Source organism: Bactrocera tryoni, chromosome 5 (assembly GCF_016617805.1).
Source record: "Bactrocera tryoni isolate S06 chromosome 5, CSIRO_BtryS06_freeze2, whole genome shotgun sequence".
In the NCBI taxonomy this organism is placed as follows: Eukaryota; Metazoa; Arthropoda; class Insecta; order Diptera; family Tephritidae; genus Bactrocera; species Bactrocera tryoni.
In genome coordinates, this window is record NC_052503.1 from 21015828 (window position 1) to 21036016 (window position 20189).

The 20189-nt window shown below is 32.9% G+C and overlaps 3 protein-coding genes across 3 annotated transcripts; 2 read left to right on the forward strand and 1 right to left on the reverse strand.

Annotated features, from left to right (window-relative positions):
- The first annotated feature begins 1889 nt into the window (after positions 1–1889).
- On the forward strand, positions 1890–2590 carry LOC120778463. The gene is made up of 2 exons (XM_040110269.1): positions 1890–1951; positions 2250–2590. Exons 1-2 carry the CDS (start codon positions 1934–1936, stop codon positions 2412–2414), a joined length of 183 nt encoding a protein of 60 aa, XP_039966203.1. The 5' UTR covers positions 1890–1933; the 3' UTR covers positions 2415–2590.
- Positions 2591–3911: 1321 nt separating this feature from the next.
- LOC120776373 lies at positions 3912–6641 on the reverse strand. The gene is made up of 2 exons (XM_040106955.1): positions 6624–6641; positions 3912–4075 (listed from the first exon to the last, which is right to left on the reverse strand). Exons 1-2 carry the CDS (start codon positions 6639–6641, stop codon positions 3929–3931), a joined length of 165 nt encoding a protein of 54 aa, XP_039962889.1. The 3' UTR covers positions 3912–3928.
- Positions 6642–13459: 6818 nt separating this feature from the next.
- Positions 13460–14233, forward strand: LOC120777049. Its single transcript, XM_040108160.1, has 3 exons — positions 13460–13540; positions 13616–14161; positions 14207–14233. The coding sequence occupies exons 1-3, from the start codon at positions 13460–13462 to the stop codon at positions 14231–14233; spliced, it is 654 nt and encodes a 217-aa protein (XP_039964094.1).
- The last annotated feature ends 5956 nt before the right edge of the window (positions 14234–20189 follow it).

Consider the following 20189-nt stretch of genomic DNA (forward strand, 5'->3'; position numbering starts at 1 on the left):
CTCCTTTTGAATTGTTTCGCGAACTAAATATATAAATGCTCATTACTTAATTCACAATCTGAAGCACCATCGGCTGCAAATGCTATGGCAACTGAAATATTTTCGACAATGTCATCGCTGATCTTACTAATTATTCGTACTGCTGTGCTGACATTTTTTTATATTTATTTTAATAACCAAGGTATAACTCTCTTTCGTTTCATTTTATTATATGTTCAGGTATTCATTTAGAGTAAAGGTTAAGTATATAGCGGCATAACTACATATATTACATAACCAAATAGGCTTGAAGAGTGAAATCAAGTGTCATAATTATATGTGGAATGTCTTAGATATGTACATACTATGTACACAGTTGCCTGCTTGAGATCAGTGCATTTTCGGTTGGAATACACAAATCAATTTAAATTTTTTTATGTAATTATGTAAATTTCGCCTTTATATTACACCTATGAATTTGCGAAGAAGTTTGAAAATTTATTGATGTGATTTTTTTTGTCTTTTTTTCATATTTATATACATGCTCTCAACCAAAGAAAAAATAAAAACATTAGAAACCGTTGGTTAGAGGGGTACTTTTCTGTAAGGAGCTTAATGTAGCTTACACTACCGGACCACAGTAGTGTTTATATTGCTTATTAAAAAATTCTTAAAAATTGAACAATTTTTAAATTTTGAATATTATACTTTCGTGGCCGCTGACCGGAGATGCTGATTGCATCTGTTGAGCTCAATTTGCTTCAAGCGTGCTGTCAGTAGATGACCAGTTGTCCATCAGTAGGTTTTATGTCGAGTTCATCTCAAACATGTCTTAACATTGATCTGGTTAATATGTATATCGCTTGACATAATTTTCTGTTTTCTGTGTGAATTTCTGCAAATGCGTTCACGAATAGTTTCTATGGCTCGAGGGGACGACCGTTTCTTTTTCTCTCATCACCTGGCATTTTTTCTACGAATTTGTCCTCGTTGTATGTATGCATTATAAACTTTATGAAAGAATTTATGACTAAACTAAGTAGTAACCCGTTTCTTTACTCCGTAAGTAATTGTGTCTTAAACATATTTTTAAATCATCTCTCACTTCTACTTCTGCTTAGAATATTGTTGTCTTTTCTAACTATTAAGTTTGATAACACTTAAAAAAATGTCCTCAAAATGTGTGCGGACTATGATGTGTAGAGGTAAAGAATGATTTTCAAAAATTAATTTCATGGCTCTATTTATGTATTTCCATAAATTTTGAAATAATATTAGAATATATAAAATATCTCTACTAAGATGCCAATATGCAAATAAACTAAATTTTGATATATTTTTGGCGATAAGTTATTTACATGTACATATGTATGTGAAAAGATATGTAGCGCGTGTGCATACGTGACTTAACCGTCAAATAAAACACAAAAGAATTAGTTCGTTGTGTAAAAAAATGTTTAGACTAGAGACAATAATCAAATACAAAGATGTGTTGGAATCGTCTCTGCCGAGTACTAACTGCCACTTAAAAAAAACATTCGTTAAACGGAAAGCGTCAACCAAGACAGCGGAAGAGTTAAAAGAACAGGAGAAAAAGCCGCAACAAAATGCTCAAAAATGTGTTAAAAAACTAATGGCACCCCCAATATGACTTAAATCAATGAAGGTAGTACGCGCATCATATGCTTACATACATACATACATTCATAGGTTTTCGTACATATAAACATACATACATACCGCACGTTTATTGCTAGGGTGGGTGCTGCAGATTTTTGCGTTGCTCGCTGTGTCAGCCGCAGCAGCGTCGCTGTCAGCAGTCAACGTCGACAGCGTACTCAAGTAGACTAGGTATAAATAGTAGTACTAAGTTTAAACTGAATATCAGTTAAAGTTTACCATTTGACCTACGCGGTTTCGAGTTAAAGACATTTCGACAAAAAACATTTACAAGATGAAATTCCTGCTTTTGGTGCGTGTAAAATTAATGAAATTACAAAAATTAAAGTATAAGTTAAATTTACGTGTTAACGAATATAATAATAATAAAAAATAAGTAAAAATTAAAAAAATAAAATGAAAAAATTAAAAAAAAATTAAAAAAAAATGTTAGATATAAAAAACATTAACAGAAAAAATTAAAAAAATGTAGATATAAAAAGCTATAACAAAAAATGTTTAAAAATAGTCTTTAAAAAATGCAAAAAGAATATTTAAAATTTTGAAAATTTCTAATAAATATTTTTTCGCTTGCTCTCAAACTTATTTAGGCTATCTTTGTTTGTTGCGCGCTCTTCATGGCTGTTAGCGCCGTGCCCGTAGAGGAGGCCATTCCCGAAGGTATTGAGGGTGCTCACGACACTATCGAAGCCACCGATGATAAGAGCATTCTGTTGAAGTTGAAATTGCTTAAGAAATTGTTGTTCTTGGGTTAATTCTAACGACATGCCGAATCATCACATTACCGTTATTCAAAAAACTTCCGCCATACTAAACCCATAAACGTCGTATTTTCACGTCGTTTATTTTAAAATTTATGTTAACACTAAGTAAAAAAGTATATAAGAAAATATCAGCTCATAACTTTCAATACTCTAAATAATATGTTACTTTTAAGATGAAAAAAATAAATTAATAAATTACATTTATTACTAAAGTGTAAATATTTAATTGCGTTTCCACTAACTATATATAATATATTTATTTATGTGCGTATGTATGTATGTCTGTACTATGTCTTCACATATAAATAAATTGAGTTTTTTCTATTTCTATGAATTTCTATCACCAAAGACAAACTGTTGGCATGCTATGTAGCCGGGCATATTTACATGCAAACCAAACCCATTTGGTTCGAAAATAGTCTACACAACAACAATGAATCGCTGTATTTACATATACTCGTATAATATATAGTATATGTATATGTCTTCTATTCTTTTTATTCTTATTTCTGAGTTAGTACTTCAAGCTTTTACTAAGCAGTTTTTTTCTTCAAATCAAAAAAAAAAAAAATCAAAAAGGTACTCAAGCGCTTGCTTGTCCTAGCCTGTTGACCTTTACTTGATATGAAATTTCGAATTTTATTACAAAATAAAACTAGAAAAAAATATAATTTATTAATGTTTTATTTTCAAATGCGCACGCGGAGCTATAGAAGGTGATATTCTGGAATAACCGATAGATTTTAGAATAAGAAAGCTATTAATGTCACCAACAAAAGGTTCAAGCGTGGTGAAATTTATGCAAAAACCCATTCATTAAAATTCGAAGAGAAATGTAAATGTTTGCCCATTCCACAATCTCCCCTTCACCATTAACAGCGCAATATTTATCAAAGTAATCTTAAAACTGGTTTATGAAAATATTCTATGTGGCATTCTTTACCAAAATTTTACTGTTAAACTGCTTAAACTCTTTACAAACAATCCATTTACATAAATATTTTTGGAAACACAAAAAGTAAACATAAAATTTATGTAAATATTTTTCAAGCAAAATTCGTACGCTTAACAAATTTTATGTAAACCCATTAAAATCGAAAAGTTTTATTCTTAACAAACCTGTTTCGCACGAATATCCAAATATCCGCTTAAGCGCTTTTTGGCTTGAATTTAACACCTTCACTTTAATTGTTTGTCAAAATTTGTTTTTTCCATTTTTGTTATATTTATTGAAAATCAATATTTACAGAACTATAGTCGTATGTGTGTGGGATATTTACAAAAATAATTTCCTTATGTTGTACAAATAAAAAGATGAGCTTATGCGGTCTTTAACAGCGTCTAAGTATGAAAATTAGTTGCTAAACAAATTCAACAAATTATAATAAAAAAAAAAAAGCGAATTGTAAAAATAACTATGAACACATTCGAGTGATAAAACCTAATATAAGAATTTAAGCACATGCCACATATATGCTGCATATATGTATGTAAATGGTTTTTGATTAACCCAAAAGCAGCTTCTTGATCTTCTTCAGTTTGAAGAAGTTTTGCCGCCCTTGCTCATCCTGTTCGTAAATACCACCCGGTAGGGATTCTTCAGCGGGTGCGGCTGCTACCAGCGCAACCATCAGCAAGCACACGAACAATGTCTAAAATTCATAAAAGAAGAAATGTTTTAGGTTAGCATTAAACACCCAGCAGCAATAAAATTCAAATAAAAAAAATATATTTTTTAAATTTTAATTTCAGGTTATTGATTATACATTTTTTTGTTATTTAAATTTCAAAATTAATTTTACTTCTTCAGAATTGTTGAATTACTTTTATTGCTAAAATAAATTTATCTGTCAAAATAAAAAAATAATCACTGAAATAAATATAAAAAAATAATAACTAAAACTAGCAATTAATAATTAAACTTAAGTTGAGAAGTTGAAGCCTAAATTTACAATGCATTGCTTCAGAAAAAATAATATGGTTCATATTGCGAATTTCATTATTTCGAACAATTATTTTATTTTTCTAGCAATTTGATAGATTTTGAAAAGTTTATTACGGCATTTTCTAGAATTGTTTGGCAATAACGAATAAATTCACAAATTTTACTTATACTTTCCCAAAATACCCTTCAAAAATCCTTAGTTGTATCAGAATAATTTTAGTCAGAAAAATTAATAATTAAAAAAATGCGAAATACAAATATGTGGACGGCAATAGAAACACGCTGGAGATGGGTGATGATGTATAGAAGAGATCATGCCTACTTCACTTGTCCTATAGGAGGTGGAGGTGGTGAAAGAACCCAGTCAGCAGTCTGATGGTCCAAAACCAAGAGCTGAGGGTACTCGAAGTGAATTTCCACAAGAGAAAGATCGCTTACGCCGAGCTTCGAGCATAGATTGGATCGGGTAACGAGGTCGCTGGGCTGAAGCCACGAAATTAAGCAAAATACACCCCGAACTGATGAATAAAAATCTATTTCTTCATATTGACTTCAGTCTTTCCACATATGATCTGACGGTTGTGGCAGTGACGAGTGCCAAGGATGAGTCTCTACTCCTTGCATCCTGCTATATGCCATATGAATGCGAGGTGCCAACGGCAGAGCTCCAAAGGCTGGCGGCTACATCCAGCAGAAAGATGTAGGCTTTGGAGGTGGGCGCCGATGCAAATGCCCATCATACGGTTGGGACAACCCCGATATCAGTCATCGAGGTGAGTCACTACTCAACTCAACTTACCTACATAGGACCCACTTCCATAACACTATACACAAGTAGAAATGCATTGGTAGAAAACTGCAGGATGCTAAGCACAGCGTCGTTCTCTGACCATAGATACATCTACTTCTCCATTAGACCAGAAGCAAGGATCAGGAATGAGGAGAAATCCCAGGAATACAAACTGGGAACTCTATAGGCAGATACTATTAAGCAAGAGACTTAGATCTTGCGTGTACAACTCACATGAAGACCTTGAAAAGGGCGCGCCTGCATTTACGAATGCCTTAAATACAGCTTTTCACTAAGCATTCCCTACGCTGCGACTCAAGAACAAAACGAAGCTCCCGTGGTGGAACAAGGAGCTTCGGTCTTGCAGACGCAAAGTAAGACTCTGCTTCAACTGGGCCAAGCAAGCAGAAAGCGAGAACAGTTGGAAGTCTTGAGGGACTACAAGAAATTGGTGCGCAGGAAAAAGCGAGAATTCCAGAAAAACTTTTGTAGTGGATTTGAAAAGATCCACGAAGTGGCGAGATTCCAAGTGCCCCACCTCCACTGATTTACAAAAAGTAATAAAATAAACTTGTATTTTTACAAGTACATCGTATCTATAGAAATATCAATTCGGAAACAATGCCGAAAAAAGTAAATCTTGGAACAGTTCTTACTTTGCTGCGGAGTTGTAACGATATGAATTCCAAGAAAAAAATTAATTATTATTCTCATTTATGATTTTATGCATTGAACAATAATTAAATTTCAGAAAAGTATCAGTTTCCGACTAAAATCGCAAAAATTATGTATGTAATTAAAAACCAATTAAATATTCGTTCTTAAATCCATGAAACAATATAATGGTCTCTTGATAAATTTAAGCAAATAATTAAACTGAATTTGGTTTTTTTTGTTGGGAATCTTTTGCTCACGAAGTTCTTAAAGCTTGATTATATTTTCAGCATTTCTAACATATGAAAAACTATTCTCCATATTAGAAAAAAAATAATGTGATTAAAGCAAACAATATTTCTATTCTCTAGCTCGGCTCTAAATTGAGTTTATCAGTTCATACCAGCCTTCCCGGATATTAGTTAATTCCTTGTCACAAAATTAATAACACTGACTACAGGTATCTATTACTTGTATTTAGGTGAGGTTAGGTTGTAAGGCTGATCAGTAGCTTGCAAATGATGTTAAAAATTATCCAAAATTATTTTACTTCAATATTAAAAAAAATTGTTATTAAATCTTCTACTTGGAATTCTCCGGCTCGGCTCAATATTGGCTTTATCTGTGCCTTTCTTCTTATACAACTTAATGCTAAGAACTAGTGTCTTTTTTGCATATGTTGCTAAATTCACGATCCAATATTATTTTGCTCGCGTAAATAAGCATTTGATATTTTCACTCAAAAAACTTAAAAATATTATTTTTTTTAAATTTTTTTTCACGCAAATCTCTATCACTGATTGTAACGTACCAAAGCGAGGAATTTCATTTTAAGCACTTGTTATTCACTTCTTCTTCTTCAAATGTGGTTAAATCCGTTGAACTGCAATTTTTGGTTGCCTCAGTGGTTCAATTCACAACTGACTGTGTGGCGACTGCAGTGGCTATCAGGCTTTTATATGCGCAGATATTACAGAAAGGGTATCGTTAATGACCGCCAACTACTTGGTATAACCAAATAATATACACGTATCTACATATAAATTACACCATCGAACGTTTCGGACATTTCGATGGACGATATTGCGATGGATTTTCGGCCGAAAAACAAAATTTAAATTGTCGTTATGCCTCAAATGACATATGAAAAGCAAAAGTGAAAAAGGCAAAGTCGTTTAGTACCAAACTGCTGATAAAATAAACAAATGTAAATCCAACAAAATAAATAAAAACTATAAACAAATTGCACTACGCCCAAGTTTATAAGCAAATGCTGAAGAAGTATATCCACATTCACGATGTATGTACAAGTATGTATGTACATAATATATTAAAATATATTGCTAACTGCATTTTACTGTTAAATCAGTATTGTAGACAGAAGAAGAAGAAGCGTCAACAAGAAATGCAAAACCAGACCCATTATAATGGATATTACATACATATACATATGTACACACGGATATATAAACATAAATATGTATTGACCAGATCAGTAGTTGCTTTTACGCATATAAATGCAGGTGCTTGAGATATTGCACTTACACATACATAAATACATACATATGTATGTAATTACAGTTAAATACAGTAATGTACGCGATATTTGGTAGCAAGTACAAGTTTTTAAGTAGTCCTTTGTATGTGTGTCGTATAATATTGCAGTGATCGTTGAAGAGGCTCAATGAATTTTGGTCAGTCGGTCAGCAACACACATCATTATATACATACATATACGCAAATAAAATTATGTATACATGGAAGTGAGTACTGATGTATGGCTAAGCTCATAAGTTGACATACCGCGCCCTTTGTTCGTGTTTGCGAAACAATTTCACTGAACTATTTTTAAAGTCGATTAGCTCGATTACAAAGTAATATCCGCAAGTTATGGCAAACCCAAATCAAAATAAATAAATCTCTATTTTCGCCAAAAAAGGTATAAACATTACTAGGAAAAAGCTGAAAATAAAACTCCAATATGCAAAGACTGACAAAATGAACTATACCTCATATATAACATACATACATATGTATGTATATGTATTTATCGAAAATGCGATTCAATCAGCTTGAAAATTTGTGCATAAAGTATTGTCATTTCCTGAACCATAATTAAAATTTTGACACAAAAATGACTTATTGCACAATTTTATTCGAAACACTTAAAAAAGTGCAATGCGCTGTCTCTTTTATTACTAGGAAAAGTGAAAGAAGGAACATGAAATCTGTATTAATGATTAGTTAAGAAACGAGTAAGAAATCTCTTAAGTTGGACAAAATCACAGATTTCCAATTGGAACCGAACGGGATCATGATTATATATTATTTTTGAACCTCCTGACTGCTGTAGAGAGCAAATAAATTTCTCACTTTTTACTCAGAAAAGGGGACCTTTTTCCATAACTTTTACTTTTTTTATACTTTTGCAACCTGTTGCTACAGAGTATAATAGTTTTGTTCACCTTACGGTTGTATGTATCACCCAGAGCTAATCGAGATAGATATAGGATTATATATAATATATATAAATGACCAGGATGGCAAAAAAAGGTGAAATCATATTGACTGTCTGTCCGTCCGTTCATCAGTGCGAGCTGTAACTTGAGTAAAAATTGAGATATCTCGATGAAACTTGGTATGGCGGTTCCTTAGTACAAAAAAATTACAAGTTTGTAGATGACAGCAATCCGACCACTGGCACGCCCACAAATGGCTATTAACCGAAAACATGTAAAGGACCATATTTAAGCACTAAAATAAGATAAAAAGCACTAAATTAAGATATAAAGCTGTAAATTGGCACAGAGAATCGCAGTTGCAAATGGCTCCTGTGGTAAATTTTTTGAAAAAGTGGGCGTGGCCCCGCCCTCTAACAATGTACATATCTCCTAAGCTGCAACAACCAAATTTGCTGGGTGCGAATCTAATAAGAACTTCTGCCGACAGTGAAAATGAATGAAATCGAAGGATAGCCCCGCTCAGCCTCATATAACAGTAGTGTTAAAAACTACTAAAAGCGCGATAAATTAATAACTAAATACGCCAGAGATATTAAATTTTATCACCGAGATGCTATGAGAGAGTTTAATGGAGAGTTATCCGGTGTGAACATCGGACGACGGACGTGGCACCGCCCATTTTTTGGTAAAATCTCATATTTCAGGACCCGACCAACCGATTTCGACAAAATTTAGTAAGTGGCTTTCATCTTACATTCTTATGTCCAAGTACGAAAATGGATGAAATCGGACAACAACCACGCCTACTTCCCATATACCACAATTTTAAATTCCACTTGATCCTTTCACTTTCCAGTCTGATATACATACATATATTAATTGAAATTTTGAGAGAATCCCTTTCTGACAATAGCAACTCTGTGTATCAAAAATGGTTTGAATTGGGCCAATACTTCCCTGAGCCCCATATACCTAATAAAAAGATTTTCGAACTTCTGGGTTATAAAGTCACCCATGGTTATATCAACCAATATATGATTTATCTCAATAAAAATATGAGAGCGTGTTTTACTCATAACAGTGTGTTTTTGTGCAAAAACTTGACCTAGCCCTTATATAACTAACCCGGATGTTCGGGTGAATTCACTGTATATGGTTAGTTTTTTAGTATGTGGCATGTTAATAGTATGCGGTATTGGGATAAATAGATAAAATCGGGTCGATATTACCCAAACTCGCATATAATACATATGTGACCTGGTCTACGAAAAGGGAGCTAACGTGCGAAAACTAGTTTTCTGGGAAAAGCTGTTAAAAATAATTGTCAGTTTCTCGTTATCTCATTAATTGTTCTCCTTTTTTTAGACACCTAAGCCCCCTTTCCGTAGACCAGGTCACATATAATGATTTTCGTTTTTCTAAAAAACCTTATGTGTCTGTCAGTCTATATATAGTATGTCTTACATATAAAAATAAATTGGGCTTTTGTCGGTTCGCTGTAGCTGACTAAACCGTTACATGAAATAAAAAATGGAATGAACCTCTTTGAAGGGAATCCAATGAGGCTGGTTTGTAAAAAAAATCAGAAAATGTTATATTTTAAGCGACTTACGGCCAAAATTTCCAAAAAGTGACTTTTCCATACAAATTTTTTTTGTTTTGTTTTGCAATTGATTTTTTTGTAAATTATTTGAATCGTTCAATTTCGGTCGTTTGCTTTCCTTATTTCGGCTATTCAAAAGATAAATGATTGAAAATTATTTAGTGAAATATTTATGTGTGTTTCATACAAAGTGATCAATTACAGATCGAAATTTGTTACGATGCCACGAAGAGGTCGCGCTCATATCGGTCGGCGTTCTTTTTGCTATCAATATACAGTCGCAGCCCAAAGCACATGCAAAATGGCCATAGATAACGGAATTATTGAATCGCGTATGTTTCGCAATCTTCATGTGTCGAAATCGTGTAATGGAATCCAATTATTTGGATTTCGATCCTCTGGTTGACGCTTTACACCTTAAAGTATTTCCCTGGCTTTGATTCTTGCAAGTTGCAAGAGTATAAAATGTTCGGTTGCACCTGAACTTACGCTTCCCTACTTGTTTCATTATTGTCGGATAATATTTTATATGCATTTTTGTTGACAGAACAAACGCTCTAAAAAATTTAAAAATATTTATATTTTCGTTAGATTTTAATGGATTTGGTAAATTTGTTTAGGTTAAGAGCTCATATTTATTTACCAATATGAGTTCTTAACTATGTATATATATTTATATATTTTATAAATATACATATATTGCGTGACTATATGGTATGACACAATGTGATTGGTAGCACCGGAGATATATACCTGCAACGACATCTATTGACAAAATACGAAAAGACTTTTTCGACTACCCAATATATACTTGATTTTTGCTGAATATACATAAAAAAAATATTGATCAAACAGAAATATTAAGTTTAATTAATGAAAAGCTAATAAGTACTGCTAATATGTTTGTTTATGAGTTCATATATTAAATGTTTATGAAATTAATATTAAATCTACAACTCTATATTTGAATGAACTGCTCAGTTTGCATGCCTTGCTTTGTCTCATTTAATTAAAATTGTTCATGGATTTCAAGGTGTTAGCTTTATGAGTTTGATTAAGAGTGCCATGAATTACTTTAGTAAACAACAGTTTGCTGACTTATGTATGTAGTCATATGTATGTATAAACACATCTGTATATATGTACTGTTGGTGTACATTTATTTGAGCATCAATGCCTATTTGGTTTTTTTGAATGATTGATTTTGTTGTCGCAGTGCAATCATGCGATTCTTGCCTCAAGATTAGCTAATGGGCGTACAAGGCAACTTGAGTCACCACTTGGCGATGCAGATTTTATTTGCGCCCTATTGTTTGCTCCTATCAATTTGCATGAAAAATAATCGATGTCGATGGATGTATAGAGTAGTAGGTTAAATAATTTCTTAATGATTTTTGATAACATTTGCCTGGTACTGTTATACACAGTTATGTGTATATACATATGTAATCCTATTAAATTTCTAGTGAAATCGATGTGTGTTTACTTTCCACGCTGCCATCGGATACAAAGTGATGACATTTACAGGTTTTACATTACTCATGATTGATCGTCATTGGATTCCGAATTCTTTTGAAATTCTTGGAAAAAAATATATACATATATTTTAATTAATGCATAGGATTTAGTATGTCTGAAAAAGTTACAACTTTTAACAATTTATTTTTTTATTAAAAAGCTATATTTTATATACTGTAGTTAGGCGTTTTTGAGTTAAGTTGGGTATCTTTATAAATAATTTCCTTTGTATAGGATAAGTTATACGCGTACATATATGTATTTTATTCATTTTAGGTCATTAACCTTTTCGCTCCATGAAGATGAGGTTGAAGTTTACAAGCTGTTTGTGGTTATGAATTAAAAAAATGGAAATTTTTGAAATTTATTTAAAAAAAATACGCAATTTAATCTGCTCCAAATCGGTTACTACCGGTAACAATTATATTTTTTAATGTGAAATATTATAAAATTGATTCTTAGAACATTTTAACTCATAATCATTACCTCTTTGTACTATAATAATATTACTACAGATTTCAAATCATTTGGGTAGCGCACACCAAATGGAAGGATTTTTGCCAACTGGGATTACATTTCGTGTGATAGATTATTGAAAATATATTTTTCCCAAAATAAGCCTATAACAGTAAAAATAATTACAAAATTCATATTTATGAATGTTGTTTTTGTTTTTTTTTTTCCAAATACTCCACAGTTACTACTGGACAATAAGTAGCCAAATTATTAGTTTTTATAAACATAATAATTTAGTCATAAATTTATTTTGACTAGCGTGTAATTAGACATTAGTTAATTACTATCAGCGGTTAAACATCTCGCCATTTAAATACTCATCGTGATGCTCATTTAACACGAATGTGAAATAATTAAAAAAAGCGAAAGTGTGATACTTAAATTTTACTCTCAGTTTTGAATACGAGCGTACTGTATAAACATACATATGTATATAGTAAATCATAGAAACAGGCATCTTTTACATATGCAAATATATACTATGTGCATATAGTATATGCCAGATGGAAGGGATCAATTTTTATTATTTATCAAAACTATATTGTTTCATGAAAATACCTATTTCATTTCTTATGCAAAATATGTTTAATAAAATGATACCTAATGGAGACATGTTGAGGTATAAAAAATATTTCAAACCAGGAAACACTATTTCATCGAATCCAAATCGTAGTTTTGTATTGGCACCCCGGATTGTAGAAAAATGGAATATCAATATAAATTTTCGTTTTTAGATATTATATTCGGCGATTTTTCTCTTTCAATATAGGTTAGTGGTCCAAGTTTCGTTTTTAGATACAAAGTTTGGTGACTTTTATCTTTCAATGTACCCGTAGGTCAGTGCTCCAAGTTTCGCTTTTAGATATTATGTTCGGTGACTTTTTTCTTTCGATGGCGATCGTCAAAAAATTGTTTAACGAGTTTCAATTTGGCAACGGTTTTTGGTAACGTGGCCAACTTGGTCGAATTAGGCTACGAATTGCTGACCCCTCCATCATATTCTACCCATGCGATTTCTTTTTGTTTCGAAACATGAAAAGTTACTCGGCGAGCGGATCTGACCTAAAGAAAACTTATTTTCTACACGCATTAAAGAAGTTGGAGTATTGCTGGGTTAAGAGTATTGAGCCAAATAAACCACCCTGTTTTCAAAATGTTAATGTAGACTAAGTACTTATCGGATCATTCCCGACTCACAAATTTCCAAATACAGGTGTTTGGGCGCACAATACATTAGATCCGAAAGTCGGTAAATTGGGTGGAAACTCGGAAAATATCATTGTATTCCACTTTCGATTTAAAAATTTCCTTTAAGTTCGTTTTGAAAATTGTGTTTTGTTTTATTACACAACTCTTTAATATCTAAAATAGTTTGAGATATTTTTATGTTTGTTCACAAAAGCGAATGTTTACTGTACGTATATCTATAATTGCTAGATCAGACAGATTACAACATAAAATCGAGGTATAATGAGTTAAAAAATACTAAAACGATGAATATGTGTACTTTTATGAATAGCAAAAGATGTGACATTATTGTTCAGTAAAATGCAATATTTGTGGGAATTTACTTTGATGACGCTTTTCACAGCCAACTCATGGACTGGCAAAAGTTTTGGTGTCACTTCTGTAAGTCATAGTTACGCAACAACTAAATATATATACATATATAACTAGAGTTAACTCTTATATGCAATTTTTTAGACTTTTTTACAATTTGAAGAGTTCTATTCGCAATCGTTTGTGCCGAACGCTCTGCAGGTTTCATATCGTGTGGAAAATAATATCGGCGTCTATTATAATATCACAGCGCTACAGTCATTCCCGGGGAAAATACTCTTCAACGCATTTATACGCAAAATCGGCACAAATTTGGGTGAGAAATCGGTGAACATATTTAAACACAAAAACTTGGACTTTTGCAAAATCATGGAAATGATGCATAATTTCACGAAGGAGGAGTATAAAAACGAAACGATACTGCAGAGTACCTTCATCAATTCGTGCCCGTTTACGCGCGGCTTTTACTATGTGGAGAACGGCACGGTTAGAATGGAAACGATACCGCTATATTTTAATCGTGGCATTTATTGGGTACAAGTCGAGCTGGTACAGCTATTTGGTGAGGTGACCAAATTAATGAATGTGAAAGCGAAATGTCGCTACGACCCAGAAGAGTCTGGAAGTGATTTAAATATATTCTCGATTTTTGCAAATGCTCACAACAACAATCTGCAATCCCTGCAACAGGTAAAATCAAATGATATTGCAAATTTTTATGCATATTGCTTAAAGAGAATGAAGGGTCTAAGAATTTTTTAGATGTACTTATATACAGACAGTGTAATATACATACATATGTACATATATATACAAATTTTGATAAATGTAAGAAATGAAGATCTTCGGTCGTTAATTGGTTAGAGCAACGAAATTGGGGATAAAAGAGTTGTATGCTTATATACATATTCAGTTATGTTAATCATGAAATCATAGATGGATAGAGAAAAGAGATAGAAAGTTATAATTGGAAAGACCCGTTTCCAAAGAATTTTATTTATGGTGATTTATATATGTATATGTATAAATCGGTATTGTAATGTTAAACAAATTATACAAACTTATATATTCATACATACATATGTATATTAAATTAAAAATATTGGTGAATATTCTATATTTATATTCCTGTCTTTTTTCTAAAAAATTTGAACGTTTAATAAAAAAACATGTATAATAGTATTATTCAAAGTATTGCCCATTCCTATAACATTTTCCCATATTTTTGGTAATTTGTGGATTCCATTCCAAAGCAATTGTGCCGGCTCGGCGGCTAAGAATGAATCGAGTAAATTTTTGATACCATGAAATAAAGTGCACATCAATCGATTGAGATCCTTTTGTAACTACCGGAACAAATTGTAGACTGAGGATGCAAAGCCTGGGGTGTAAGGCAGATAAAACAAAACTTCCTAGCCGCTGTTTTCCACATAGTTTTTAACCGGCCTTGCAACATGAAGCCGGGCATTGTCATTGATCGAAAATTATTGTCTCATGCCAGGTCGTAAATACCGGCCGGTTTTAAGCAATGTTGTTGTTATTTTTGTTGTTGTAGCGGCAAAATTCCGCTGAGTTGACAGTGCTTCTCCAGATCCGACAGTCGCGGGAACGCGGCTTACAGCAATCCCAACCGCTGGCTTTAATTTGATGAGTGGTTGTCGATAACCCTCTCCATAAATAATTTTCTCCAATTATAGATATTCATAATACAGCACTCCCTTCTGATCCCACCAAATACAGAGACATAACCTTGATGGACATTCAGCTTTTCGTTGATTTGGTTGAGGCTTTACAAGGGTTTGGAAGTGAACGACGTCGAGAGAAGGCTTTACTGCTCAGTTATCTATTTCGACGCTGATTATGTTGTTAATGTTAATACTAGTTCCGAAATAGACAAAATTATCTACGACTTCCAAATCATGATTGTCAACAGTGCCACACAAAGCTTTTGCGGAAGATTTATGACCATTTGCACATTGGCAACGGCGAATATCGCATTTGATGGAACGATGAGCTGTACGAGTTATACTTCTACATTGACGTAGTTCAGCAAATACGGAGACAGCAGCTACTATGGCTAGGTCATGTCTTCCGTATGGATAAAAACACTCTACTGAAAGTATTCGACGCAGTACCCGCCCGGGGCAGCAATGGAAGAGGAAGACCTTCATTTCGTTGGAGAGACCAAATGAAGAAGGACCTGGCTACAGTTGGAATCTCCAATTGGCACCAGATAGCGAAGAACGACTGGCGCACTGCTGTAGACTCGGCTATAACCGCGTAAGCGTTGTCTACGCCAGTAAGGAAGAAGAGTCTCAATTCGATGCAAAAAGAACTTATTTTTCTTGCGTTCAAGCAGCATTTCTGAAAATCAAAATCGTTTTTCAACGTTTCTAGTCTTCAATTCAGATGACACACAATTTTCTTGCTTATGAATATATTCGTCTGGTTTTAAAGGTTTTAAAATGGCCAAATATTTTGCGAGCTCTTCTACTTCATCGAATATTGCTTTCAGTTCCTCATCTTCACACTTTTTTGGTCGCCCAGAATGTTTTTCATCTTACAAGCCTAGTCAACTATAAATTTCCAGCAAAATTCGATGACTTTCGAGTGAAGTCCTCTTCATATTGAATTAATTACTGTTTCAGACACAAAGTTCGACATATTCATTATACTCAAAATATATTCATTTCAATATGTAGTGCAATATTTTTATCTTCTACACCGTTATTGTGCAGAAAATTTAAATAAGCAGTTGAAACATTTTATGCATAAAACGTAAAAATTATTTTGTGTGCTAAATGAATGTGAGCATAACATTTTAATATTTTTTAAAACCAGTTTTTTATTAAACAAACATTTTCATTCATAATAATGTGCTATGCTTACCTTAAAGCAACGGCATTACCATCACCTCCAACACAAAATCTTTTAAACAAATATTGATTCTCAAGAGGTGTGTGTTTATGGCTGTGCTAAAGACGTGATAATAAATTTAAGCGGTTAAGCGGAAAAATTCTTCAATTTCAAGGAGAGAATTATAGAAAATGACGAGGCAAATTTTTAAGGTGAACAGGTACTTATATTAGGGTGGCGCTTAATATACGAACTAAAAAAAACTTATTCAAAACAGGGAAAGAGTTGAGAGGAGAAACTAAAATTTGCAAATACACACATTACAGAACAGAAGTATTATATTATATTTATATAAACTAATGCACAAATGGCATTGAAATATACACGTGTGATTAAATTGAAAGGCTTTTAATTTATACTTCGCGTGTTTTTCGAATCCGTAAATGTTTTTTCTGTAAGTTGGTGGTACTGTTAGTGACATCTATGCTAAATTTCACGTCAAAATATTCATTAGTATTTGAGATACGCGTCGTTTTGTGAGGCTCTAAAAGTGAATTCTTCGATTTTTATTATGCTTTGAATTTATTGAACAAAGAAGTGCAATAATGCCCCATCTCATACTGCATTCGTTATTCGTGATCATTCCGCCACATTTTTTACAAATATCGTGCCGCAACCACCCCATTTGAATGATTTACCATTGTGTAACTTCTGGCTATTCAATAAATTCACATGACGACTCAGAGGACACCGTTTTGACTCAATTGAGAATATAAAAGCTGAATCGAAGAAGGCTCTGATGGCCATCACGACAGAGGATTTTTCCAAGTGCTATGATGACTGGAAAACTCGTTCGCATAAGTGTATTGCAGCGGGTGGGGATTACTTTGAAGGTAAAGAAATGGACAAAATTCACCTTTCAATTTGATCACAGTATAAATACTTTATATATAAAAGTATTTTTATCCGTATTTTGAAATTGAATATATTAGTACTTTTTTGATTTTCTAAACGAAAAAAAAATTCGGACATAAATCCAGTGTACTGAACTTGATGTAGTGAGTTCAGTACTCTAAGTTCTTAAACTTTTCTAACTTGATTTCCATTTGTTCGTAAAGTTGCTACGAGTAATATAGGATTTTTCTCTGAAGGGAAAGGTTAACAAACATCATTCATCAACTTAGGGTTAAAAAATTAGCAACTTTATAAGTAAATTTGTATAGAAACATCATTCATCAACTTAGATTTAACAAATTTGCAAGTTTATCAATAAATTTGTGTAGAATTGTGACTCTTGTAAATAAAAAATTGGTGAAATGAGTTAACCACCTTTCGTTATTAAGGTGAGCTCAGAGCTTTTTGACTTTAACCACTCTACCTCCTTGAAACTCGTTATGATATGTGTCACTGAAGGAGCGGAGCCACCATACACATCCAGAGATTTTTAGAATTGACTCACCGACTGATATTGTTTTTTTCCAATTTTTTTAAAACTGCCAAACGACCTCTTCCAAAGGTGGTCAAAACCACCTTTCAGCCCAATTCGGCTGAAATTTCTACAGTAGTCGCTTACAGCCATATACTATACGATAGTAGCGCCGTCAGGTGATGAGGTTAATGATTCATATACAACTTGTGATTCGCTTTGCATCAGAAATTTAGTTTGACAGATAAGTTCGATGTATGATTTTTTATGAGATCGTTCACATAGAGGCAATGCAAAGCAAAATGTTGGAAGAATCTCTTTTTTTCGCTTTTTCAATCAAAGGTTAACATTTTTGTTAGAAAGAAGCACGGAAAGACAGCGGTCATTATCCTTTTGCGCTTCGTTGTTAACATATGAGTTGTCATGCAAAGCTCGGATAATTGTATGTGAATCGTCCATAGTCGTTGATGAACCACCCTCGGATGTCAAAATCGTGGTTTTTATTTGGTTAACGGTTTGTGATCAATTCTGCACCTTAATTTTGAAACGTTGAATTTATCTATGCCAAAGCTGTGAATCTACTCTAAATTATGAGAATGTGAACATATGAGGTATTAAATGAACGAAAGTTGTTGCTACGCAAAGAATCATAAAAAGTCAGTCTGCCCTAATACATAGTTTCGTGACTTGGTTTATTGAACTTACAAGCTGAGGAGCTTAGAATTTAGAATTAAGTAACAATAATCAATTCATTACAAGCCTCTGACAGTGGTGTTATTATTATTTCGACATCATTTTCTTCATAAATATTTTGTTTATTTACATATTACAACTATAGAGTTTTTACGAATTTCCTTTGGAATGTTTTTCGTAAACATAAGTTTAATTAAAATGCATGCATGTAACTGTAAAAAGGTTTCGCAGTTGTTTACACTTAATTTTTTAACTTGAATAGTAATGTATTATATTGAGGCGGATATATTTTGCCCAAGTTCAATTGAATAATCAGTGTAGACACGTGCTTGACACTGGTTATTGTCACTTGCTACCATTTGAATTGGCAATTTATTACGAATTCGAGACGCACCTACTTAACAACGGTTAATTACGACCGACCGAGGTACACGTTGTTTTTAACAAAATATTGTAAATTGGAATCATGGACGGTGATGTTGTAGACATCATAAGTAATGGAATAATTAGAGTATTGAATTTTTAATAAATTTTTTGACTTAAAATCAGCACCAAGTGGATTTCCATATCTATTTGATGATTGTAGTGTGATTTTTGTTGATAATTCTTTATGAAAAAATTACAGTCTCACTTGTATATTTTATATATATGTACATATTTGATCCGAATTGGTCCATTTATATTGCGCGCGACAAACCTGTACAGTTTTTTTCTAAATTTGGTATAATCTTTTGTTAAGGGTAACATGAGTTTCCTCGGGTAAAAAACAGCCTTTTTTCAACAATTTTTTTCTCATATAAAAAATGAGATATTTTATTAGAATTTCTTATTCCTACAAACATGTACAGTTAACAAAGAAATTCTGAAATTAAAAAAAAAAATATTTTAAACTCGGTCCTTGACCCCTCGGAAAAAAGATGCGCCCGCCTTGTCATCTAAAGTGGAAAAATACGTGTTTTAGTTGAAACCTTAGCTCAGAACTTGGACGAAGGAAAAAACCTGAAAATTGGATTTTTGGCACACATTTTTACAAAACAATTTTAAAAATTTCAAATAGTTGTAATCGCGAAAAAATTCCTTCTTCAAAGTCTTTAAGAATTGTATCTCAAAGACTTGTGAAAAATTTCAAGAAGATCACATGAGTAGTTCTTGAGAAATCTTGCCAGCCAACTTCAAAAACATAGTTTCAAGATGACGCATTTAGCCTAGCTTGCCTCGAGCGCACAAGTTCTGAAGGCTGTATCTCCGAAACTATTACTCGGACCGTAAACCCATCCAACCCCTTAACGACGTGTAAAGTTTTTACCATGGAAAACTTTATCAAATAGTTTGCTTGAAATTTTGTGTTTTTAATAGAATCACGGCAACGGAATCGTCGTCACGAACATAAGCATTTCAGTAGAACAAATTATTTAGTGAAGGTCGTGAAATCATCGAAAGCTTGTCTCGTGCGAGTCGACTATAACGTGGAAGAAGTTGAAAAATATTTCAGAGATAGCAAAGAATCTAAACATCGATCGCCCAACAATTTTGGATGTGAAGCATGTCAATGTTAGACTCGAACCAAAAGACTTGAATCTTAGAGATAAGCTACATCAAACGATTCATTACTAGTGACAAAACGTGGACTCATGTATATGAAGTCGAAACTTTCAAAGAAACGAATGATGAAACGAGCGAATGGTGCTCCAAAAAGGAGTCGAGATCGAAAAAATCGGTCAAGAATCGCAGTGATATTCATTG